The sequence below is a fragment of the Mytilus californianus genome, unplaced genomic scaffold (assembly GCF_021869535.1).
Source record: "Mytilus californianus isolate M0D057914Y unplaced genomic scaffold, xbMytCali1.0.p SCAF_3, whole genome shotgun sequence".
NCBI lineage: Eukaryota > Metazoa > Mollusca > Bivalvia > Mytilida > Mytilidae > Mytilus > Mytilus californianus.
This window is the reverse complement of record NW_026262679.1, coordinates 44,310,346-44,337,266: the sequence shown is the minus strand read 5'-3', so window position 1 is coordinate 44,337,266 and position 26,921 is coordinate 44,310,346. Positions and strand designations below refer to the sequence as shown.

Genomic DNA, 26,921 nt, shown 5'->3' with positions numbered 1-26,921 from the left:
GTTTTATAGTTAATGTATTAAAACAATAATTATAACTTAAGCTAATATTTATTGCAGACAAGAACTTCACCAGCCAAACTTTCAATCAAGTAAATTTTTCTTTTGACACTCTACTTGAATTCAGTAAAAGCAAAGTTCCTTCAAAACTTGGTATAGACATCTCCCAAATTTAAGACCTACCCTTTATCAATCAATGTCTATGTTGTTGATCATTCAATGATTAAAGGTTAACGACTTGTTGTTTGTTCTATTGTCTAGTCTTATAATTTGTTTATAATTTTTATTTTTCATGTTCTATAGTTATCTGGTCTCTATCATCCATCAATTGTTATGTGGCTTAAGGCCTAAAACTAAACAATTGCTGAAAGATTTAAGAACCTATCACTGTCTTTACAGTACTAAACCTACCCTAAATCTACCACTATCTGTGTGGTCTAACATTGAAGCAGTACTAAACCGTACACAAGCATCGCACAAGTTGGCACTCCGAGGCGGGTGGAGCAAGAAGGTGAACTGTGGTTTATTTTTATCAATAGTACCACTTAAGTCGACGCTAGGGGCCGTCTTGATCTTGTTGTAGGGTATGAATGATTCGTTCATTGTTGAAGACCATACATCAACTGTCAAGATGAAGAACTGGAATAAAAGCCCTGTTCATTGATAATTTTCTATGTTTTCTATGTATTGTGTGCGATTTTGTCCCATGTACATTTACTCCATATCCTTTCATTTTCTACCCTAAATCTACCACTATCTGTGTGGTCTAACATTGAAGCAGTACTAAACCTACCCTAAATCTATCACTATCTGTGTGGTCTAACATTGAAGCAGTACTAAACCTACCCTAAAGCTATCACTATCTGTGTGGTCTATCATTGAAGCAGTACTAAACCTACCCTAAAGCTATCACTATCTGTGTGGTCTAACATTGAAGCAGTACTAAACCAACCCTTATAAAAGCTATCACTATCTGTGTGGTCTAACATTGAAGCAGTACTAAACCTACCCTAAATCTACCACTATCTGTGAGGTCTAACATTGAAGCAGTACTAAACCAACCCTAAAGCTATCACTATCTGTGTGGTCTAACATTGAAGCAGTACTAAACCTACCCTAAATCTATCACTATCTGTGTGGTCTAACATTGAAGCAGTACTAAACCTACCCTAAAGCTATCACTATCTGTGTGGTCTAACATTGAAGCAGTACTAAACCTACCCTAAATCTATCACTATCTGTGTGATTTAACATTGTAGCATCTTTGTTCCCATCATTCAGATCAAATAACAACCAAAACACACCAAATACTATTAAATTGGATATAACTGTAAATGCATATCTGAAAAAATTAAATAATAAGCACATTCAACATGTTTAACAGTAGTCACCACCAAAAATGTTTTTCAGAGGTTCTAAAAAAAAAATTCTTATGCAATTCATAGTTTCTCTGACCATGCAGTTCACCTTGTCTAGGCCAAAAAATATATATATGTCTGTTTAGGGTTACATCATTCAAAAAAATATGGTAGGTAGGTCAGTATTTTCATTTTATTTATTTTTTTTTTCATTTCATTTTTTGCAACATAATTTTGAGTTATGTGGTCCGTTTTTCCATGGTTCGAGTTGTCCATTGGCCAAATTAACCTGTATCTTTAATGATTGAATTATTTCCCTTGGTTTTTGTTGGAAATAAAATGGCGGCAAAGTGAATTTTTCATCACACTAGTCGCCAGTTTCCTTAAAACAGCTATCATAAGCATGATAATGAACATTGGGATGTCTACCTATGCTTTTGAGACGAGTTCATTTAATCTTTCTCCTTTACAACGGAAATAAAATGGCTTAGGGTCAGTGATTTACTGATTTCAAATAAGGGACGGTCGGGGAACCCTAAACAGACATATATTATTTTTTGGCCTTATAGCTAGATTCATTGGTTGAAATTCAATTACATGAATTATGACACTAACTGTCATGCTTGGGTCAGATTTTGTCATTTCAATAAAATTGTCCCTGTCTAATGATGGCCCACAAAAGGAATGTAATCATCTATATAACCTAGCACTTTCTACCACTATTACTGCATCTGAAAGGATATAGCATTTTCCATTCGAAGTCAAATTGTTAAATTTCAATTATTTGAAGCACATGACATGACTTTTATCTCACTGGATGTAGAGATAAAATCTATATTTATCCTTGAATAGTTTATAAATCAGATGTTTGATAAGCAGGCAGAATTGATTGTTCCAATTACAGTAGATTTTCCTCATTGTTGAATGCCTTACAGAGACAGGTACACTAGTAGTTTACATCCCTGTCCATCAGTCTCTGGTCACTGAATAGATTCGTGTCATTGACAATCTTACCATATCTCCATATTTTTGTTTAAATAAGACTTTAAAAAATTCAGATGAAGACTCCTTATATGTTGCTCCTACCAGTTAGAACTCAGTCCAAAATTAGATAATGGGAAAGAATGCCAATTTAGCTCATGTTTTGCAATTGGAAATTAAACCAGTTAACATGGTTAAGAACAAAAATTAAATTAAAAATATATTATGACATTAAGGACAGCATTTTCTGTATTAATTTATTTAAATCCAGTTGCTAGTTTAGGAGGAGTTGTAGTTCGTGGATGCTTTCCCCATCATGTAGTCTACACCTGAAGAAATAGCAAAGGACAGTGTCTTAATATGAAAAACTACAAAATCAATAAAATGCTTCGCTGGGGCGCAGCTTGATACGACCGCAGAGGTCGAACCCTGAACAGTTGGGGCAAGTATGGACACAACATTCAAGCTTGATACAGCTCTGAATTTGGATTGTTATAAAATATTTGACACAGCATAGGTTTCTGACACAGAAAGAATGTGGTCTAAGAACTTGAATTTTTTTAATTTACCTATTATGGTCCAATGTCCAAAATCAAAATACATGGTTAGATTCAGCATATCAAAGAACCCCATATATTCAATTTTTGTTAAAATCAAACAAAGTTTAATTTTGGACCCCAACTTGGACAAACTTGAAAACTGGGCCCATAATCAAAAATCTAAACACATGTTTAGATTCAGCATATCAAAGAACCCCAAGAATTCAATTTTTGCTAAAATCAAACTAAGTTTAATTTTGGACCCTTTGGACCTTAATGTAGACCAATTTAAAAAACGGGACTTAAAATTAAAAATCTAAAAACACGGTTAGATTTGGCATATCAAAGAACCCCAATAATTCAATTTTTGATGAAATCAAACAAAGTTTAATTTTGGACCCTTTTGACCTCAATATGAACCAATTTGATAGCGGGGCCCACAAATAAAAAATCTAAATTCATGGTTAGATTCAGCATATCAAAGAACCCCATATATTCAATTTTTGTTGAAATCAAAAAAAGTTTAATTTTGGACCCCAACTTGGACAAACTTGAAAACTGGGCCCATAATCAAAAATCTAAACACATGTTTAGATTCAGCATATCAAAGAACCCCAAGAATTCAATTTTTGTTAAAATCAAACTAAGTTTAATTTTTGACCCTTTGGACCTCAATGAAGACCAATTTAAAAAACGGGACCCAAATTAAAAATCTAAATACATGGTTAGATTCAGCATATCAAAGAACCCCATATATTCAATTTTTGTTGAAATCAAACAAAAGTTTAATTTTGGACCCCAATTTGGACCAACTTGAAAACTGGGCCAAAAATCAAAAATCTAAATACATGTTTAGATTCAGCATATCAAAGAACCTCATATATTCAATTTTTGCTAAAATCAAACAAAGTTTAATTTTGGACCCTTTGGACCTTAATGTAGACCAATTTGAAAACTGGACCCAAAATTAAAAATCTAAATACACTGTTAGATGCGGCATAACAAATGAATAAATGTGATCAAAGATTTTACAAATCTAATGCGCCATACTGTGCAATTAAAGATTACTTCTTGAAATTTTTCAATATTTGAAATTTGAAAAAAAAAAAATATTTGAAGAATAATTCTTTTTAATTTCTGAAATCTGAAATGAGAAAAAATTGACCCCCCACAATTTCTTTTTATCCCCCCCCCCTTTTTTCCCCCAAAAAATTCTTTCCCTCAAGATATGGTCATAATCTCAATTCAAATTTCCAATGGAGTTGGCAACCATAATTACCCATTTAAATTTACCATAGTGCTAACTTAATCTATTTTATAATAGAATTAAAAATATAGTGTCAAATCTTTCATATGGATTTTTTGGTAAAAAAAAAAGATGCAACATTTGCAGATATTTTTACTGGTCTTCCTTTATAAATATGCATTTCTTTAAACATAATTTAAAAGCAGTATAAGGGAAGTAACCAAAACGTTGTATTTGGATTACCTCCCTTACACTGTTTTAAATTATCTTTATTGTTCATTAACCATTACTTTATACATAATTTAAAAGCAGTGTAAGGGAGATAATTTCAATGATGTATTTGATTTATCTCCCTTACACTGCTTTAAATTATGTTTTGTACTAAAGTATGTGTCCATTAACCAGGACAACCTTGTTTTTCCCCCTTTTTGGCCCCTAATTCCTAAACGGTTTGAGCCATAACCCCCCAAAGCAAATCCTAACCATCCCTTTGTGGTATGGAAACTTGTAGTATAATTTCAGAGAGATCCATACACCGTTCCACAGTTATTGTCTGGAAACTAGAAAATGTTTATTTTTGGCCCCTTTTTGGCCCCTTATTCCTTAACTGTTGGTACCATAACCCCCAAAATCAATCCCCACCTTCCTTTTGTGGTATTTAACCTTATGGTCAAATTTCAAAAAGATCCATTCACTTAAAGTAAGAGTGCGAAAACCAATGTGTCTTCGGACGACGACGCCGGACGACGCCGACGACGCCAACGTCATACCAATATACGACCACAAATTTTTTTTGCGGTCGTATAAAAATGATTCTGATTAAAATATGAAATACAACCACAATTTCAAAAGGCAGAGCAATTCTTTAAGTTTTAATAAAACTATCTAAGATCCAGAAGAAGCAAGTATTTAAAATGATGTTTGACACACCCCGCCCCAACCTTATATAAATCTGCTTTAATAAGTTAAGATATAAAAATTTGCCCGCCCCTGGCTACTCAAACGGCTTTAAAAATGCAGCATAAGTATCTAGTAATATATATGTATATATAGTCTGAGTAATGACACAATAGAATTACCTCATTCCATTTAATTCTACTCTCTCTCCCTCGTCTGGTGTTAGATCTGGTATGAGAGATAAATGATTAATCTGTACAGACGCCCAGCCAAACTGGAAAATGACAACAAATGGTGCATAGTATATAAATTGTGCCCAGTCTGCAGAATTTTCACACTCTATACACTTGTTAAAGACAAAAGGAAAACTTCCTATTACGCATAAAGTACCTGAAATATATAACACAATACATGTATTATACCTAAAGATAAAAATTTTCAAAAAATAAATTTTGTTGATGTTTTCAGTTTTTCTCTTGATTCTTCAATTCAAGTTGTATATGAGGAGATCAGAACTATATATATAAATAAATAATCATTAATTATGTAGGAATTTCATTCACTCAACGAAAAATTAGTTTGGTTTCACTCTATTTGGAAATCTTGTGATTTCCTCAGGTTTTTTCTTCTCTTGGTTTAGCAAAGTTTGTATAATACAAATAGATTTAACAGTTTAGATCATCTGTAAACTTCTGTCCCCTCTTATTTGCACATTTTCAGAAGTTTGATAATATAAATAAATCTTTAAAAAAAATACATTCAGTTTATTACACTTCAATTCTCTAATACAATCATAACATATGAACCTGAAAGTCTCCTACTCCTCATTTAAATCATCTTGGTTGATAAAAACAATGTATATATACTTGTACGATTCGCTCATGTATGTAACAACGTATTAGATTTTAGCGAGAGAAATTTATGTATTACTGAAAAATTATTACACCAGGGTTTTCGATATCATAAACTAGTCAAAACATTTACTAAATTTAATCATCGGTATAAGGACATCATTCGTAAATATAACTCAACATGCAGACATCTTATACGTTCGGGTATTTCACATCCAATCTTTTATGGTAATATTCTTTACAAAGCACAAAAATGTCAGTATTCACCTCAAAAGCTAACAAAACCTTTAAACAGACTTATTAAGAAGGGATATAGTTACGATACTGTTGTCAGGTCATTAAAGATTGCATATTTTGGCTTTAATATTGATTCACTTATAGGGTCTTTACATCGGAATTAAACACATTTATTCTAAAACCAGTTGTTGGCATGACACGGGTTATGTTCTTCTCATATATTTTATGACGGTATAATACTAAACCTCTAACAGGAGGGATTGTGCCTGATATTCATATGATGAAGACATAATCTTTCAATCAGTTTAATTGAGGTCTGGAGCTGGCATGTCAGTAACTGCTAGTAGTCTGTTGTTATTTATGTATTATTGTCATTTTGTTTATTTTCTTTTGTTTCCTATTCTGACATCGGACTCAGACTTCTCTTATACTGAGTTTTACTGTGCGTACTGTTGTGCGTTTGTTTTTTCTACATTGGCTAGATGTATAGGGGGAGGGTTGAGATCTCAAAAAACATGTTTAACCCCACCGCATTTTTGTGACTGTCCCAAGTCTCTGGAGCCTCTGGCCTTTGTTAGTCTTGTATCATTTTTAATTTTAGTTTCCTGTGTATAATTTGGAGTTTAGTATGGTGTCCATTATCACTGAACTAGTATACATATTTGTTAAGGGGCCAGCTGAAGGACGCCTCCGGGTGCGGGAGTTTCTCGCTGCATTGAAGACCCATTGGTGGCCTTCGGCTGTTGTCTGCTCTATGGTCGGGTTGTTGTCTCTTTGACACATTCCCCATTTCCATTCTCAATTTTGTATAGGTATAATCATGATAATGTAAATAACTAGAGGCTCTAAAGACCCTGTGTCGCTCACCTTGGTCTACATGGTCTATGTGCATATTAAACAAAGGACACACATGGATTCTGATGATGACAAAATTGTGTTTTGGTGATGGTGATGTGTTTGTAGATCTTACTTTACTGAACATTCTTGCTGCTTACAATTATTTCTATCTATAATGAACTTGGCCCAGTAGTTACAGTGGAAAATATTTTGTAAAAATTTACAAAAATTTACAAAATTTATGAAAATTGTAAAAAATTGACTATAAAGGGAAATAACTCCTTAAGGGGTCAATTGACAATTTTAGTCATGTTGACTTATTTGTAGAAATTACTTTGCTGTACATTATTGCTGTTTACAGTTTATCTCTATCTATAATAATATTCAAGATAATAACCAAAAGCTGCAAAATTTTCTTAAAATTACCAATTCAGGGGCAGCAACCCAACAACGTGTTGCCTGATTGGTCTGAAAATTGCAGGGCAGATAGATCTAGACCTAATGAACAATTTTATTCTTGTCAGATTTGCTCTAAATGCTTTGGTTTCAGAGATATGAGCCAAAAACTGCATTTTACCCTATGTACTATTTTTTAGCCATGTCGGCCATCTTGGTTCGCGGGCGGGGTCATCGGACACATTTTTTAAACTAGATACCCTAATGATGATTGTTGACAATTTTGGTTAAATTTGTCTTAGTAGTTTCAGAGGAGAAGATTTTTGTAAAAGATTACAAAAATTTACGAAAAATGGTTAAAAATTGACTATAAAGGGCAATAACTCCTTAAAGGGTCAACTGACCATTTTGGTCAAGTTGACTTATTTGTAGATCTTACTTTGCTGAACATTATTGCTGTTTACAGTTTATCTCTATCTATAATAATATTCAAGATAATAACCAAAAAGGCAAAATTTCCTTAAAATTACCAATTCAGGGGCAGCAACCCAACAACGGGTTGTCTGATTCATCTGAAAATTTCAGGGCAGATAGATCTTGACCTGATAAACAATTTTTTCCCCAGTCAGATTTGCTCTAAATGCTTTGGTTTCAGAGATATAAGCCAAAATCTACATTTTACCCCTATGTTCTATTTTTAAACTAGATACCCCAATGATGATTGTGGCCAAGTAGTTTCAGAGGAGACGGACGACGGACGCCAAGTGATGAGAAAAGCTCACTTGGCCCTTTGGGCCAGGTGAGCTAAAAAAAGACCTTGGTATACATGTATTTCGATAAGACAGAAATCCAATGCCACAATTACCGTTGTCAAAAGACATCTAGAGATCAACATATATTCTTCAACAAGACAGTGTATATACACATGATACATGTACAATTTGTCAAGATCTAAATGGCCATGTAAAAAAAAAAGTTGTGAGTAAATTTGATAGAGACTTAACCAACAATCTTCCAAAAACAACAAATTCACCAAAAAAAACCCATCAAGATGTGACTAAAGTCAGCCACTTTACATGCATTATATTCTACTTAAGAAATAATTCTTGTGCCATTTTTTATGCTCATTTTAACATGGGTAGGCATTATATTTGTCAATATCTTTATACTGAGAGTTAGCTAGGTGTAAAATATTGACAATTATAATGCCTACCCATGTTAAAGTTAGCATAAAGCATGACATGATAGAATTATTTCGATTCTGATGGGAATAATTTTAGAACTTTTGTACTTTGAAGCGGACCTACAATACACATTCGAAAGGCAGCCATTTTGATTTGATGAACCAAAAACGTTATCGAAAATCAACAGTTGAACGATATAAAAATAAACATAAATATGTAAACTTACTTTTAGAATGATTTTATTTAATTTCCTAGCGAGCAACACCAACAAAACTGTCCATTTCGACCTCCGGCGTTGTTCAAAATACAACTGACGTTGCAATTTCAATTATGACGTCAATCACGTGCAGCCCATGTTTTATTGTAATTAGAACATGGCTTTGCTTCCAAAGCGAAAGAAGAATCATATTAGAATCTTTCCTAAACAGGACAGAATTTAAGCTTAGTTGTTCTTCATTTAAAACAAAGTTTATATTTTGCCACACCATGCACATGCCATGGCATAATTGGCAGATATTCAGTTTGTTGTCTCATAACAAGAGGCTCATGAGAGCCTGATATCGCTCACCTGTAATTTCAGTTTCAGGCATTTGACTTATTTGTAGATCTTACTTTGCTGAACAATTTTGTCATTTACACTTTCTCTATTTCTATAATAATATTAAAGATAATACATAACCCAAAACTGTAAAATTTCCTAAAAACTAACTATTTCTGGACAGTAACCCAACAATAAGTTGTCCTATTGGTCTGAAGATTACTTGACAGGTAGATCTAAACCTGTTTAACACTTTCACCTATGTAAGTTTTGCTCTTACTGCTTTAGTTTTTGAGATTACAGCCAAAAACTTCATTTGACACCTATGTTCTATTTTTAGAAACTGCCGCCATGTTTTTGAATGGATCAAATCCCAGAATACAATCTATAAACTAGATAACCTAAGGAACATTCAATTAAAGTTTCGGGTAAAACACAATAAAGGGAACAGTAAGGTTGTGCTTGAGGTCAAAAATAAAGGTCAACACAATAGAAAAAAAATTGTGATCTTGAAAAAGTAATGCTTGAAATTTGTAAAACTCATTTGGTTAGTGGAAAAATCAATGAGAAATGTTTTATTTTCTACTTTTTATGGGGTAAGGTAAGTGATGGTTACGGACACTACTTGTAAAATTAACCTCTAGAAATTTATGTCTTTAATGAACTATCCCAAGTCTTTTTGCAGAATTATAATTCCAATGCAATTTTATTTACAAAATACCAACCAAAAAAATAAGGAATAAAGTTTAACTTTAACATTCTGCAAAATTATACCTCCTTTCTTAATTAGTAGAAAAGGATTATTGTAAGAACAGCACCACTCTTAAAATGAAAGACTATATACATGTAGCCCATCAAAACTATTAAAAGTTGACCTTCTATTCACATGGGAATATAAATCACAGCAGAAAATGTATTCCTTACATAAATGGTATCTAAAATAAACTCAGTAAGTTATTTGAGTTACAGACACTACATTGATCTTATGTTTATAATTTACTCAATATGAATAACTTTTCATGGGCATGATGGGTAACATATTAAGTTTGTGTATTTTCTTTTTACTGTTTACATTTTTAACAACAGAATGATGCATGATTGTAAATAAATACATGTAATTAAAGTTATTTCCAATGTAAACATACATGACATGTTGACATGGATGGGACAAAGTATATCATTTCAAATCTGAAGTAAAACCTTAAACATATCTAAACAAAGTAGGTGCTATGCACTTAAACATGTTAAAGGAATGATAAAACACATATATATCTGAAAAGAAAATCCTTCGAATTGCATTAGTTAATTAGAAAAAAAGAAATGCTGATGGTTACGGACACTACACACTGGCTACTTATTCCAACAATTTCCTAAAAATAACATACTTTTTGTGGATTAAAGGGAGGTCATTTCTACAGAACTTTATGAAATAAATGTTTTTCTATCATACGACACGACCAGAATTGTCATGATTGAACATAAAACAAAAATAAAGCATACTTTACCTTCAAATATACTTGAATTCATTAAATTAACTTTTAAGTGTATTTTGTAAAATGTCATATACTAATGTCAAGTACACATCTTTAACAAATCTACATGCTAGTATACATGGTATAAATCAATTGGATTGGAGGAAGAAAAAACATCAGATTTTGAGAAATGAAAAAGATATTTAATTTTTTTGACCCAGAAATAAAAAAACTCCCTTGGTTACGGACACTACAAAAATAATCTGAAGATATAAAAACCATAAAAATGATCATGAAGATGAATTTTCTTAACCTAACATTACAAAAGAACTCATCTTTTGAGTTTATGACAAATTGATACCAAAATGGGGGTTTTACAATAAGATTTTCTGGTTTCAAATTAGTAAGCAAAGAATACTATCAGCTCAAATATTTTTAACAGTTATCTGTTTTTATAATTCTTTTTAACTTTTAATCAAAAGACAATGATGATCGATGCAGCAAAATAGACATCATAGGACCTAGAAATTAAGCCTATTTTGATGCTATAAAAATACTTATGATATCATGGTTACAGACACTACATCATTTGTGTAGTGTCCGTAACCATGTTTTCATTTATTCTGACTATATTCTAATAAGAAGGTGCTAAATTTTGTTATGACAAAAGGTTAGTGTTAAGTGTCAAATCTATAAAGAAAAATAGCTTATTGTTTACTGTAGCTATCCTTTCTAGGAGAATAATAAGCTGGCTACGGACACTACACTTTTTTGAAAAATATTTTTTTCTACTTTGAAAATTTCAAAAATATTCTGTATGAATCATATCATTTATATAACTGTATTTTATTTTAGTATTATTATATTTGAGTATGTTGACATACATATTGAATGAATAATCTTGCAATTTGTTTAATTTTAAGGGCCATAAATGATCAACACTTAATAAATTGATTAATGTATAACGAAGCACCACTTTTACAATTCTGCATGTTAAATTTTTTAATTAGCTCAGATTTTTGTAATGTTGGAATCATTTTAATTACCATTTAATAATCTGTAAATGATAACATCAGAAATGATCATTACACTTACTGTTAAAAAGATTTTAAAGATAAAAATAATGTAAAGTTTGAAGTGCAACAGCATAACGTCTGAAAATGACCATTTTTGGACCACTAATCTCACTGGCATGATTGGTGTTCAAAAACTATTCAAGATAGAATCTTGAAATTTTGAATAAGGTTAAAACATTCGATGTCAAATGTTAAAAACAGAAAACTGGCATCCTAATGTATTTAAGTTAGCTGTAGAGCTTGCATAACAAAGACCAATTGTATTAATGTCCCCTTTATTGTGTTTCACCCGTTTTTAAGTATTTGGCCAAGTTGTTTCAGAGAAGAAGATTTCTGAAAAAGTAATTAGACTTTCACAAAAAATGTAAAAAAAAAGTTTAAAGGGCAATAACTCCTTAAGGGGTGATTTGACTTTTTTTATCATGTTGACTTATTTGTAGATCTTACTTAGCTGAACATTTATTGCCATTTATACTTTCTCTCTATCTATTAACCAAAAACAGTAAAATTTCATAAATATAAACTATTTTGGACAGTAACCCTACAATGGGTGGTCCAATTGGTCTGAAAATTTCATAGCAGATAGATCTTGACTTATTCATCACTTTAACTCCATATCACTTTTGCTTTAACTGCTATAGTTTTTGAGATAATGGATCAAAACTTTGGATTCAATTTATAAACCTGGTTACCCTAAGGAACATTCAGTTAAAGTTTAGAAGTATAAGGCCCAGTAGTTTCAGAGGAGAAGATTTTTAAATGTTAGCAAACATGATGAAAAAATTGTGTAAAATTGTCTTTAAAGGGCAATAACTCCTTAAGGGGTCAATTGACATTGTTGGTCATAATAACTTTTTTGTACACTTACTTTGCTGAAAATTTTTGCCGTTTACAGTTTATCTTTATCTTCAATAATATTCAAGATAATAACCAATAAATTGCTTCGCTGAGCGCAGCTGGATACGACCGCAGAGGTCCAACCCTGAACAGTTGGGGCAAAAATGGACTCAACATTCGCGCTTCATACAGGTCTGAATTTGGATTGTAATTAAACACATTTGACACACAAAAGGTTTCTGACAAAGAATATCTGTAGTCAAAGAACTTAGAATTGGTTATATGATTTGAATTTATATTCAATTTTTTGCTTTTGTGCAATACACTTTGCTGTTGCGAATTGACCCCCCCCCCCCCCCTCCCACAAAAAAAAATAAAAAAATGTACCCCCCTTTTTTTTTGCTTTTGTGCAAAACACTATGCTGTTGCGTATTAACCCGCCCCCCTTTTTTTTGGCAAAAAAAATAATATTTGAAGAATTTTTCTTTTTAATTTCTGAAATCTGAAATGAGAAAAAATTGACCCCCCACAATTTCTTTTTACCCCTCCCCTCCTTTTTCCCCCCAAAAAAATTCTTTCCCTCAAGATATGGTCATAATCTCAATTCAAATTTCCAATGGAGTTTGCAACCATAATTACCCATTTAAATTTACTATAGTGCTAACTTAATCTATTTTATAATAGAATTTAAAATATGGTGTCAAATTTTTCATATGGATATTTTTGAAAAAAAACAAAGATGCAACATTTGCAGATATTTTTACTGGTCTTCCTTTTTAAATATGCATTTCTTTAAACATAATTTAATAGCAGTGTAAGGGAGGTTATCAAAATGTTGTATTTGGATTACCTCCCTAATACACTGCTTTTAAATTGTCTTAATTGTTCATTAACCATTACTTTATGCATAATTTAAAAGCAGTGTAAGGGAGGTAATTCAAATGATGTATTTGAATTACCTCCCTTACACTGCTTTAAATTATGTTTTGTACTAAAAATAGGAATGCTAGAATTATTACAGGATTACGACGTAATTCCTCAAGACAAAAACTTTATATTGAATTAGGTTTAGAAACTCTGGAGAATAGACATAATAAACATAAGCTAATACTATTCTATAAAATATTAAATGGGATGACACCTGCATACTTATATGAGTTAGTCCAGCCATATCTTCCTAGACAAACCCCTTATACTTTGAGGAATGAAAATAACACTTTTCACCCACCTCTTGCTAGAACTAGCTCTTATTTTAATAGTTTCATTCCTTCCACTATAAGACTTTGGAAAAGTCTTCCTTTGAGTTTACAAAAATCCCCAAGTTTGGGTATATTTAGAAGTGGACTGGACAAGTTTTATAGGACTGATGATATATTTAAACCTTTCAACTATGGGATAAGGAAACTTAATATAAGTCAGTCAACTCAGAAATAATGCTAGCAACCTAAAATCTCATTTGTTTAATCAATTCTTATCCGAGAACACTTTTTGTGCAAACTGTAATCACCCTGTTGAGGATAACCAACATTTCTTTTTTATTTGCCCTAAGTACAATGATGTAAGACAGATCCTACTTGATTCCATTTACTCCATTGCTGATAATGTTGACATAAATATTGAATTATTACTTTTTGGAAACAGATTATTTTCATATGATATGAATATTGCTATTTTTAAATCTGTTCAGAAATATGTCAGTGACACTCAACGTTTTGTTTGAAATTTACTCAACTTTTGTTTTATTTAGTTTTATTTTTCATTTTTTTTCTCCTCCACTTCAACATTAATTCATTTATTCCACTAAGTAAGCTTAGTGTCTCTTTCAAGCCATACATAATGACTTATAAAGGATATTTGCATGTATCAAGGTACTTGAATAAATGATGAGTAATTGCCTATATACTTAAATATACTTTACATTTAATAAGTAACACTGTAAACATATATTTGCTCGTGTGTGCTCATAAGTAGCATGCATGTTCCACTATATTACATTATTTTAAATACAGTTGTTATAATTGAATTATACCTTGTACATGTAATATGGAGAGAGCTTTTATAGGCTGTGCCTGTTGCTCAATCCTTTTCATATCTTGAATAAAATATGTTTAAAATCAAAAGTATTTGTCCATTAACCAGGACACCCTTGTTTTTCCCCCTTTTTTGCCCCTAATTCCTAAACGGTTTGAGCCATAACCCCCCAAAGCAAATCCTAACCATCCCTTTGTAGTATGGAAACTTGTGGTATAATTTCAGAGAGATGCATACACCGTTCCACAAGTTATTGTCTGGAAAAATGATTAATTTTGGCCCCTAATTCCTTAACTGTTGGTACCATAACCCGCATAATCAATCCCAACCTTCCTTTTGTGGTATTAAACCTTATGGTAAAATTTCATAGAGATCCATTCACTTTAACTAAAGTTATTGTGGGAAAACCAATGTGTCTTCGGACAACGACGACGACGCTGTCATACCAATATACGGCCGCAAAATTTTTTTGCGGTCGTATAAAAACTGCAAAATTTCCTTAAAATTACCAATTTAGTGGCAGCAATCCAACAACGGGTTGTTCGGTTCGTCTGCAAATTTCAGGGCTGATAGATCTTGACCTATTGAACATACCCTAAGGAACATTCAGTTAAAGTTTGAAGGTATTTGGCCCAGTAGTTTCAGAGGAGAAGATTCTTGAAATAGTTTACGATGATGACGACGACGACGACGCCAAATGATGGCATAAGCTCACATGGGGCTCTTCGGGCCTGGTGAGCTAAAAAAGGCATTTGATGTTTGTAGTGATACACTGTCTTATTACATGTATATAGTGATTGTAGCATGGTATCTGTGTGATTATATATACTTAGATTGTTTATGTTTATTTGATATCATCTAGATGTTGATGTTATCAATTGGCCTAAAAATGTGATAAACAAAGTGACAAAGTATAGACATGATAAATGCCTGTTATACCTTAATGTAAAATGAACTTGTTTTTACTAATCTTACAAAGCATTGTATCCAAAATCTGATTCAGATATACATGATATGCACATTTCACATTTTACCCCAACATTAATTACATTACGTTAGATACATTGAGTTTTATCTTATTTATCTTACTGGTCTTCCTACATATTTTACTGTCCTCCAGATGTATGTGTTGGAGTTCATAACTTGATAGTTCTGTTTTGTAGAGCAATGCATGTGGAGCCAAGATTATTCTGACCCCTTCAAGCATGTCAAGTTATTGCTACTCACCTGCACAAGTCTGGTAACAAGTTTAATCAATGATAACATATAAAACTTACCAACAAAATGCCAGGATTTTCTTTTCCCTAAATTGCATATCCCAACAGTACTGTCTGATTCAAAACCAATAAACGGAGTGAACAGAGCATCACTAACTTGTCCTATTAACATTAATAATCCTGCTAAAATATTATTGAATCTTTTCACTTGGTGAAAGTATATTATCAAATAGCTAAACCACATGGAAGCCGTCAGATCATTTAGTACATGTCCAATACTGAAACCAAGTCTCTGAGACACTGGAAGTTTATGGACCATTGAAGACATTGTGAGACAAAATGTTTGTGACTATGAGTAAATGATGAGTATTGCAGATTACTGGAATTCTTTGTTCTTCAGTATATATAAAAAACTTCCCGTATTATGCTTTCTGGTCTGTCATATTTACTGTTTACACTACATTCTAACAGAACATTTTCACCTGTAAATATACAAAAACATCCAGGTTGATGTACCTATTATCACAAAAGGTAAGAAATAAAAAAACTTGCTGATTCATAAACTTCATTATCAATATATATATATAGTGTATCCTGTTTAAAACCCTTGTGTCAAAGTACAATTTGTACGTTTATATCATCATGATCATGCAGAGAGTGAAGTGATTATAAACCTATACCCTCATCTGTAATAAAAAAAGTCTCGACAATTCAAGACCTACATTAACATGATTTACACAAAAGCTTTGGTGGATTATTTTTCTACCAAAACCCTTAGAAAACAATAGATCTACCAACTAGATTCATTGGTCTCTTTTATATTTGCTTCAAATTGAAAAAAGTTGAATATTACTGGTACATCTGTTAGAAATGTCAGACCAGAAGTGTTTGGCCTCTATGCAGATCCATGGATAGACATGAACTAACTGTATTGAATTTTAATTGTAATACGTTAGACTAAGTGTTTTTTTTTCTTGGAACTGTTGCACCTACATGTACAAGGTCATTTAATTATGATAATTACCTATTTGTACAACCTCTTATATCAACTTCAAATTATTCAAGAACATTATTGCATTATTTCATTTTATTACATATATTTTAAAATCTAATTTCCTTTTGGGTTAAATGTTAATTTTGACTTCCATTGACAACACTCTTAAAATTCAGACTGATACCAAAATAATAATACTTGTTAAGAAATTTTAAAAGAACAATTAACACACCTATTAAGTTTAGATTCAACATGTTCAACTGGTTCTCCAGTTCTTTAGAAGACCTTTGAAATTTTGACCTATTTGACTATTACATGTTCCCTTTAAGCCATATTGGACTTTTCAAAAGTAACAACACAGTATCTTCTTAGCTCTAAAAAACATTCAATCATTGATATCATTTCAGTTCATCTGCTTTTAAAATTAAGTTAATCTAATTTCACATATTCATTCCCAATCAAAAATTGACCTCTGAGTGCAGCCACTTTGATTTATTTTTGGCACCATAGTAATAGAAAAGAAAGGATAAATGGACCCTGGGGTATCCATCCACGACACAAAATCAATGTGTGCACAGCAAAAAACACAAAAAGCAAAGGAACAGTGCTTTTATTGCTCAATTTTTAAGGAAATCCAAAAGAACATACAAGTATCTTTCAGGTCTAGTTCAAATATCATTAGTTCATGGATTCTTTGAAAAGATAAATATATATATGAAACAATTTGACCCCTTCTTTGGCCCTTGGACCCATATTGTACATATTTATAGAAGCTTCTAAAAAACCGTCAGGCCTTGTGTTTTGGTCATAAAACTTTAATCAGTAATCACCACTGGAGTACAAAGTTTGTGCTTCAAACACAAGATCCATAGTTTAGATTGGTGTAAATCTGAGTCTGAGTACAAAATCGTACCCCAAATGTGTATGGCCGCAAAGCCTGATCTTCAAAAAATAAAATAAAAACCTTATTTCTATAAAGTTTGATGTAAATCATAACTTGTAGTACTGGTTGCGATTTAAAATTTTTATTGTTATCTTTAAACCCGCTTTTGCACCTGTCCTATGCCAGGAACCTGTTGTTCAGTGGTTTTTGTTTGTGTTGTGGTTCATTAGTATTTCTCGTTTCTCGTTTTTTATATAGATTAGACTGTTGGTTTTCCCGTTTGACTGGTTTTACACTAGTCATTTTTGGGGCCCTTTATAGCTTGCTGTTCGGTGTGAGCCAAGGCTCCGTGTCGAAGGCCGTACTTTGACCTATAATGATTTACTTTTACAAATTGTGAATTAGATGGAGATTTGTCTCATTGGCACTCACACCACATCTTCATATATCTATTTCATTATACAGTTGGCCAGAGCAATTTTTCTGTGTCAACTTAAACCAATTCCCTCCATGCAGAAAAAGAGCCAAATCCCCAAGAGTTTGATTTGTATTTGTAATGGAGATTTTTTTTTGTGTCCAGTTTTCCAACTCAAAATATAAATGCATACATTCATAATTTTATATATGAAATCAATTGACATGATTGATGATCTATTTTTTTCAAAATACAATAAGTTGAATAGATTTTCTATATTCTCATGTGATTCATAAACATATGATACCTGAAGATGTTACATGTACCTTGTTTACCTGAAACAAATCCCCTAAAAACAACCTGCCAATCAATGCATTCATCATTTACATTATTTATATACATGATATCTCCATTGTTCATGTTGTTTGGTTAAATAAAAACAATTTTAATAAAATGTACATGTAACACTGACATATTTTACCTGTACTAATCTAAATTCCAGATAAATAACATTCTGTATACATGCAAATATTTATTGTAAAGTCAATTTTGACATCTTAAACTTTTATAATTAAACAACAGACATGGCATGGATCCCCTTTTTGCTGTGTTACAGATGTTTTGGGATATTGCTTTAACTAACCTCAAAGGGCTCAATTTTGTTATGATGTTTGCAAAACAATCACTTTTGGCTTGTGATATTTAACATTTTCTATTGTGATGCTGAATAAGAACTTGAAAACACCAACAAACTTGAGATTGGGGTAAATGGTAAATATGTTATTTGCTTCAGTTTTTTTTAAAGGACATCATCTTACCTGACCTAGCATAGAGTACCCAACATCACTGAACATCATGACCAAGAAAATAAAATGTAGACCAAACCTGATGAATATCAATACACATTGGACTCTCTTTTCACTTGTTAATAAGTGGATTAAAATTCTGAGATGCAAAACTTTTGTTAATTCTGTCTGTGAAAATAACATGTAAAGCTCTGAATTTAAACTATTAATTAAACTCTCAACATGCTCAATAAATGTTTGATAGATTGATGTTTTGATCAATGTCGGATTTGTCCAATTCAAATATTTCATGTATTCTCAGGATAGGAACATGTCCACTTATACAATGTGCAACATGTACTGCAAAATGGGATCAATCAGAATGGATGGCCAGAACTTGGAAGTTGTCAGTAGTGAAAAAAATGAGGGTATGTTCCAAAGGTAGGATCAGAAATTTTGCATGGCAAACTAGGGTATATATGTTGGAAAGGATCAGAAATTTTGCCTGGAAAATTAGGGTACATGTTGGAAAGAATAAAAATTGTTGCCCTCAAAATGGGGGTAAATTTGGTAGGATAAAAAAGTAAACCTGGAGGACATATGTTAAAAAGGATCAGAAATGTTGCCTGTACAATAGGACTTGTACAAACCCTCACAAAAATTTGCAAGGTGTTATCTGATTTAATATCGGATTCCCTATTCCCACCAAATGATTCTGGAAAAATGCAAATTAAGTTCTAACAGTAATGGTATGATTGGTTGCTGCCTATATAATGGACTATAGCAAGAACAAATTACCAAAAATAACATAAGGTAATAGACCTGTCACATACATGTAGATAGAACATGTAGAGAAAAGTTGAACTGTGAATTACTGCTTACAAATGATACCCCATTATAAGTATTCGGTAACAGGAAGATTAAACAGTAATTGCTGTTAAAATGCATCAACATGCTCACTAGAATGTTTATTCTAAATTTCAGGGTGCTCTGATTTGTAATTTATGGGAAAAATTTGACGAAATTTTATAAATGGGCATTATCATGTGATTATGTTAACAAATAACTAAGTATTTTAAATTTGGTAAACAGGAAGTTGATTAGCGATGAATGTGAAAATGCATCACATCATTTATCATGATCATATGAATGCTTATACCAAATTTCAAAGCTCTAATTTGTATGTCATGAGAAAAATGTGAAGAAAATTTCATACATGGGCATTTTATGTAGTTTATAACTAAGTATTTGGTAAACAGGAAGTCGATGAAATATTAAAGATGAATGTGGAAATGAACTACACAATAAAGCATGTCCACATGAAGACTAATTACAAATTATAGATAGCTCACATTTGTATTTTACAAGAAAAATGTGCCAGATATTTCATGGGACTGACAGACATGTGGACTAAAAGACAGACAGGGGTAAAACAGTATACCAGGGTAACACAGGCACTTGTCTCTAAAATAAATGTTTTTCTATCAGGGTTATATTCAGGTATATACACAGGCACTTGTCTCTGATTTTTGTTTCCCTATACCCCTTAATATAACACAAAGGTATATAGGAAAAAAAATTCAGAGACAAGTGCCTGTGGGTTTATAGGGGGAAAAAAATTTCAGAGACAAATGCCTGTGCAGGGTAACCACTCCTTTGGACCAGGGGTATAATAAATGTTTAAAATATAAACTATATTAATACAAACAAGTCTAAATTGAAAACAACGTTCAAACCTATGATTGCGTTGGATACATATACAGTGGCGGATCCAGAACTTTTTGTAAGGGGGGGCCCGCTCCAGTCACGCTTCAGTGATTCCCTATATAATCAACCAAATTTTTCCCACGAAAGGGGGGGCCCGGGCCACCCAGGGCCCCCCCTGGATCCGCCTATGATATATTCACAATGAAAAAAAAACTCATAGTTAAAATATTTTTAAAGATAAACATTTAACATGTTTAACATGTTAAGAAAAAAGTAAAAATCATATAAAATATGTAAGATTTTTTTTTAAAAATTACCAATTTCTTTTAGTATAATTTAGAAGTGTAAGCAAATAAATCAGCAATGGTGTAGCCTATTACAGTGTACTATTGAAATCTATTTTACAAATACCTAAAGATTAAATCTTTATATATACATTCTGTTAATATGAAAATAAGGAGTGGTTTAAAACATCTATCCCACAGGGTTCAAAAGACGTGGATATTACCAATTAAAGGTCACTGTATGGTAACCTGGTTAACAAATGTTTTACTAAATACTAACTTGCAATTGCAAGATATACATTCATATACATGTAGCAATCCTTTTTTTTTTAAATATTAATCATGAGTTATCCTAGAATTTCTCATTGTCTGCTGCTTTACCTAGCAATAATGCATCAATAAGTCTTTGAGACAGTTAAAATATTAAATAATAATTTGCATAATTTCATATATCATCATGATCATGGTATGAGTTGGTAAACCTAAGCAAATTTTCATAAATTAAAATATATTTTGTAACATGAAGTCTGAAGTCAGACAGGTTGGGACCGATCACCCAGACAAGCCAGATGAGGTATCAAAATTAACACATGCAAAAAAAATTAATCAGGAGAATTTGAATTGCAGTCTTTTCTTCATAAAAAAAAGGTTGGAATTAATTCAAACAAATAATTTCTAAGTGATATTGTCAATTTATTTCTTTTGAATATTTCTGCTGTCAGAAATCTGAAATTAAGGTGATTTTTTGGGGTTTTTTTTGGCCCATTTTATCATGTTTATCTGATTTGGTTAATATTATGCTTTATATATATCCCGATTGAACTATATATCTAGATCCATCCATTAGCCTTAAAACTATTCAAGATGCACTTGTTTGTCTGTACTCAGAGTAGATTTTGTGGTGTAAACACAGCCATATTTGCAATTCCTTTTGATGACCCTAAATCTATATAGTCATGATAGCAGGGCTGCCAAGTCTCACGCATTTTCATGCTTATTTGGCGGCATTTTCCTTTGATCTATTGTTTTTTCTCTTTGATCTTTACAATTTTAGCCAAATCTCACGCATTTGCTTCATGAAAAGTTGGCAGACCTATGATAGTAGGGATTCAGCTTCATTGTCTTTAACTGCGTTTCTATACTAAGAAAGAATTATAGTTATCTCGTACCATTGTAAACTCGTACCAATGTCAACTCATACCACTAAAAAATAACTCGTACCAATGCAAACTCGTACCACTGCTAACTCGTACCACGGTAAATTCATACCATTGTAAACTCGTACCAACTTATTTTGGGGGTTTCTGATCCCGGATCCCGCTTACTGTTTTGTCAGATTCCAGTATCCCGCTTACACTATGTACGTAAGCAATTCTCATTTTTTGGTAATTTCCCGTATCCCGCTAGACTTCATATCCCGTTTTCACGGCACAATAAATGACTTTCACGTGTCACGCTTACAAAAAATCAACAATCCCGCGTCACGCTCAGACCCCAATGAAACCCACTATTTAAATGCATTCAAATGGTGTTTAATGATGAATATATACTTTAATTTCACTCAATACCTCTTAAGTCTGTAAAATGTATACAATTTGAAATTACAATGACCAATTTGTAGCTAATTTTCCTTGTCTAATTGGATAAAGAAAACCGTGGCAGATTGGCTTTGTTGTCTCCCTTGAATAGACTCTTTTTTAAACTTTTACTGACAACTATTTGATTTAATTTTTAATCATTCCAAATCAGTAACATTGAATAGATTTGGGTATTTTTCTATTGTTTCTAAAAGGAATTTTATTTTGTCTAAGTTTTCATTAAAATCTGGTATAAAATTTAAAGATATTTTAATTTTTTGTATAAAGCTTAAAAAAAAAATCATAAAACATTCATATTTTTGTCTAAGTTTTTATTAAAATCTAGTATAAAATTCAAGTAATTCAACTTTTTTTATTAAGTTTACCAAAAAAAAATCATAAAACATTCGTATTTTTGAATATATTTTTAATGGTACGAGTTTGCAGTGGTACGAGTTCTGATTGGTACGACTTTCCAGTGGTACGAGTTTACGTTGGTACGAGTTGACAATACACCTTATCGCTATTCCCGGCTGACCCGAGAATCTGTCCCGCTTGAACTTTTGACGTCATACAACAATCACTTTTCCATTGTGGCGTCAGATATTTTGTATTGTGACGTCAAAATTTTACGGGAACCTGTGTGATGTCCAGTAATGGCGGACAAATAGCGATAAGGTGTATGGTACGAGTTAACTTGCTTCCCTAAGAAACAAACATGACCTGGCACCTGTATAAAAATACTTTGTATATAAAAAAGAAAAAAAAAGAACATGACGAACATTGTAACTGACAGCTGATGGATTAAATTAAATATTAGTGTATATTGGAAAGAATCTAGGGATAGTAACTTACCACAAACATGTCTGTAACGCTTAACTATTAAACCCTAAGATTATTTTATAGTTGAACTATATTATAATTTGTAGTAGTCTCAGAGATATACCAATGTAACAAAAGTGAAACACATGATCTGCACGCTGTTTTCTTCTAACGATATCAATTTATCACATGTTAAACAAGTTAGTTTACATCACTCCCATCTGTCATTTTTACATCATGTGATTTATCATATGACTCGTTGTGAAATATTCCCGCCAAAAAAAAAGTTCATTCAAACAAAGTGGAAACTCTAGAATATATACTTTGATGTATATTTTCACCTTTGTTGCAATCAATTATGTATGCACACAATGCATCATCTATTCAGCTGAAAAGTTGTCTAAAGTTTCATATACCAGTATTTTATTTTAAATTATCAAAATTTGAATGATCGAGCCTCCTCATGATCCCTCATCGGGTTTTTGATTATCATCACGGTGATTACTTGGCCGTTTTTATAGTGATTATTTGATTACCAGACCAAATATTTCATGATTATTTGATTAGTTGATAATCTAGGACTGTATGTTTGATTATTCAGTGATGATCTTGTTTAAAAAAATAATTAATGATTATGTGATTATCAGCTAGTTTGTAGCAGTCAGTGAATAAGACGTCGGAGCGTTCTATGCAAAAATCATAGTGATCACAGTAACTACATGTTTTTTTAATACACGCTAATGTTGAAGTAAAAGTATCTATACCTTCTCAAATACTATACATTTTAGGAGTGTTGAAAAAATCGTTTTGCATGGCTTAACAAAAATATTTGAATATTGACAAACTGTTATCATTTCCCTTTAAAATTTGGTCCACTCCCGTGATCCAAATCCGATAGTAAACGAGTGAAATTAAAATGTTAAAGTCTGAATAATATATAATCGATCGAATTTAAGACATTTTCCTATATGCCCATAAAAACAAGAGCCTCCCATGAGCCTGTAAAACAATATGCTAGTTTGATTTACTAGTATTAATTGTTTTCCTTTATCGCAATCAATTATGTTTGCTTATTTGTGGATCTTATTTAGTGGCATTTTTGTAGGTCTTGTATTGATGATATGTTTTACTCAACGTTTATTCCCATCTATTACAGTTTTTAGCAAGTATTTTTTCTAAAAATTCTGCAGAAGATAGACCCCGACGAGCCTGATTTTTCTACCCATATCGGATTTGCTCATAGAGGTTAACTTTTAAGATATGAGCCATAACCTTTGAAATTGATCAAAAATGAAACTTCAGGGACAACAACTCCAAAAAGGGTTTCCGATTTTCTGAAAATTCCGCAGGAGATTGACCTTGGCCAGTTGATCATTTTAATCCGCTAACAGTTTAAATTTGCTTTACTGCTTTGGTTTTTGAGATCTAAGCCAAAAACTGCATTTTACCCTTTTATTCTATTGTTAGCAACATCTGTCATGTTTGTTGATTAATTGACCAGATCCCCGGATACATTTTTTAAACTAAATACCTGAAAGCACATTCAGTAAAGCTTGGTAACATTTGACTCAGCATTTTCAGAGATTTTTCAAAAATTTCAAATCCTATTAAATATTTGTTTGATTCAATTTCCAAATTTCCTTTATTAGGTGACTTTAAATTTGCATTCTCTTTACTTTTATCATAGATATTTGACACTTTTTAACATTTTTTTTAATAGTTCACAGATGATTTATCAAGGCAGCCCCCTCATCCACCCTCTATGTTATAGCTGGGACTATTATAATATATTATGTCCCAGGTTATAGAAGTAGTAGTAGCAGCTAGAACTAATATTCATTTCGCTATTGCCCATGTTATTTTCCCCCTATTTAAAAAGATGTACTGACAATATTTTTAAAATATATTGCCATGGAAAATTTACTTTTAGTTGAATGAAAGCGAGCCAATGTATATTTCCAGTTATATACTTGTATAAGGGAAAAAATATTTTCTAACCGACATCATGCAGGCTATAATTGCTTTTATGCCGAAAATACAATGTACATGTATACATAATTATGGGACGCATGTCTGTAATAGGAGAAATGATGAACAACAACAACAACAAAAATAGCAGAAAACAGTATTAATTTTTTCATGCAGTCAAAACATTATTTTCCCTCGGAATACTTTTTTGTTCCCTAGATATATCCTTTTAAGTATATATTTCTTTGTCAAAAAAAAACTGTTGACACAGAGATATGTCTCGCCTATCGGCATAAAACTCAGAAAAAGACAATCTGATGGACAGCAATATAGTTTATTAATTCAGCCGCTGGACCATTATCTAGTGGGCAGGGCCTGAAAATAATCGTCAAATAGATATGTACTGATAGTAATGCAACCTTATACAAAATATCATAGATCTATCACAAGTAGTTTTTTAGTCTTAGATGCAGGATTCTTTTTATTAGTTGTTATTGGCTTTGAACTAGCTGTCAGTAACTGCGAGTACTCTCAGATCTGTACTTAGTGTCTTTTTGTGGGGATGTATAAGTACCCTGCCAGGTCCACTCTGTATTTTTGTTACTTTTTTTGTGCTTTCACGGTATCTATCTGATTAGTTAAGCCCTTTTCGACTGATTTTATAGTTCGTTCATATGTTGTACCGTTACACCACTGTCCCAGGTTAGGGGAGGGTTGTGCGCCCGCTAACATGTTTAACCCCGCCACATTCTTATGTGCCTGTCCCAAGTCAGGAGCCTGTAATTCAGTGGTTGTCGTTTGTTGCTGCATATCATATTTGTTTTTCGTTCATTATTTTGTATATAAATCAGGCCGTTAGTTTTCTCGTTTGAATTGTTTTACATTTGTCATTTCGGGGCCTTTTATAGCTGACTGTGCGGTATGGGCTTTGCTCATTGTTGAAGGCTGATAGTAATGCAACTACATATAAAATATCATTGATCTATCACAAGTAGATCCTATCAAACTAACTTAAGCAGAAAACTTAACATTGGAAAATTGCTAATTAATTCAAAGTCACTGTACCATGTCCTTGGGGCAGGGCCTCAAAATAGTCGTCAAACTGATATGTACGGATAGTAATGCAACTTTATATCAAATATCAAATAAAAATGGAGATTATTTTAATAGATATAAACCAGTCACCAAAGTTTCGTAAAAACGGCTCATAGCACTTTTGAGTTACTGTACGAAAACTGGAAAATCCCCCTTTTTATGAATAAAACCCCATAACTCGGAAACGTAAAATCTAAAATTTATAAAAGTCAAAAGGGAGCTCACGTCAATAGATATAAAAAATTCACCAAAGTTTCATGAAAACTGCTCAAAGCATTTTTTGAGTTATTGTACGAAAACTGGAAAATCCCCCTTTTTTTTAATGAATAAAACCCCCGAACTCGGAAACGTAAAATCTAAAATTTATAAAAATATAAAGGGAGCTCACGTCAATAGATATAAACATTTCACCAAAGTTCAATGCAAATTGGTTAAAGCGTTTTTGAGTTATTGTCCGACATGTTGACGACGGGCGGATAGACGGACAACTGTATTATACCATAATACGTCCCATAAACGGGCGTATAAAAAGAAGTCTAGGTTGAATTTGTTTTACCTTTTTGTTGAATTCTTTATTTGATTATTTTAAAGTCAACTTGAACCGTCTATAATGCCAACTCCAACAAAGTATAAACCTAGAGTTTGTTCTAGTTATATGATGACATGTTAAATTTCACATAAAAGTAACCTTTATGGG

At 32.1% G+C, this 26,921-nt stretch overlaps 1 protein-coding gene across 1 annotated transcript in view; it reads right to left on the bottom strand.

Annotated features, from left to right (window-relative positions):
* LOC127734647 (major facilitator superfamily domain-containing protein 12-like) overlaps positions 1–23,389 on the bottom strand; it is a 38,778-nt gene extending 15,389 nt beyond the window's left edge. The window contains exons 1-4 of the mRNA XM_052244637.1: positions 23,195–23,389; positions 15,755–16,176; positions 5,201–5,408; positions 1,219–1,339 (exon numbers count right to left, since the gene is read on the bottom strand). Coding sequence (XP_052100597.1) covers positions 1,219–1,339; positions 5,201–5,408; positions 15,755–16,022 — 597 coding nt within the window. The 5' untranslated portion in view covers positions 16,023–16,176; positions 23,195–23,389. The remainder of the gene's footprint in view (positions 1–1,218; positions 1,340–5,200; positions 5,409–15,754; positions 16,177–23,194) is intronic.
* Between the last annotated feature and the right edge of the window lie 3,532 nt (positions 23,390–26,921).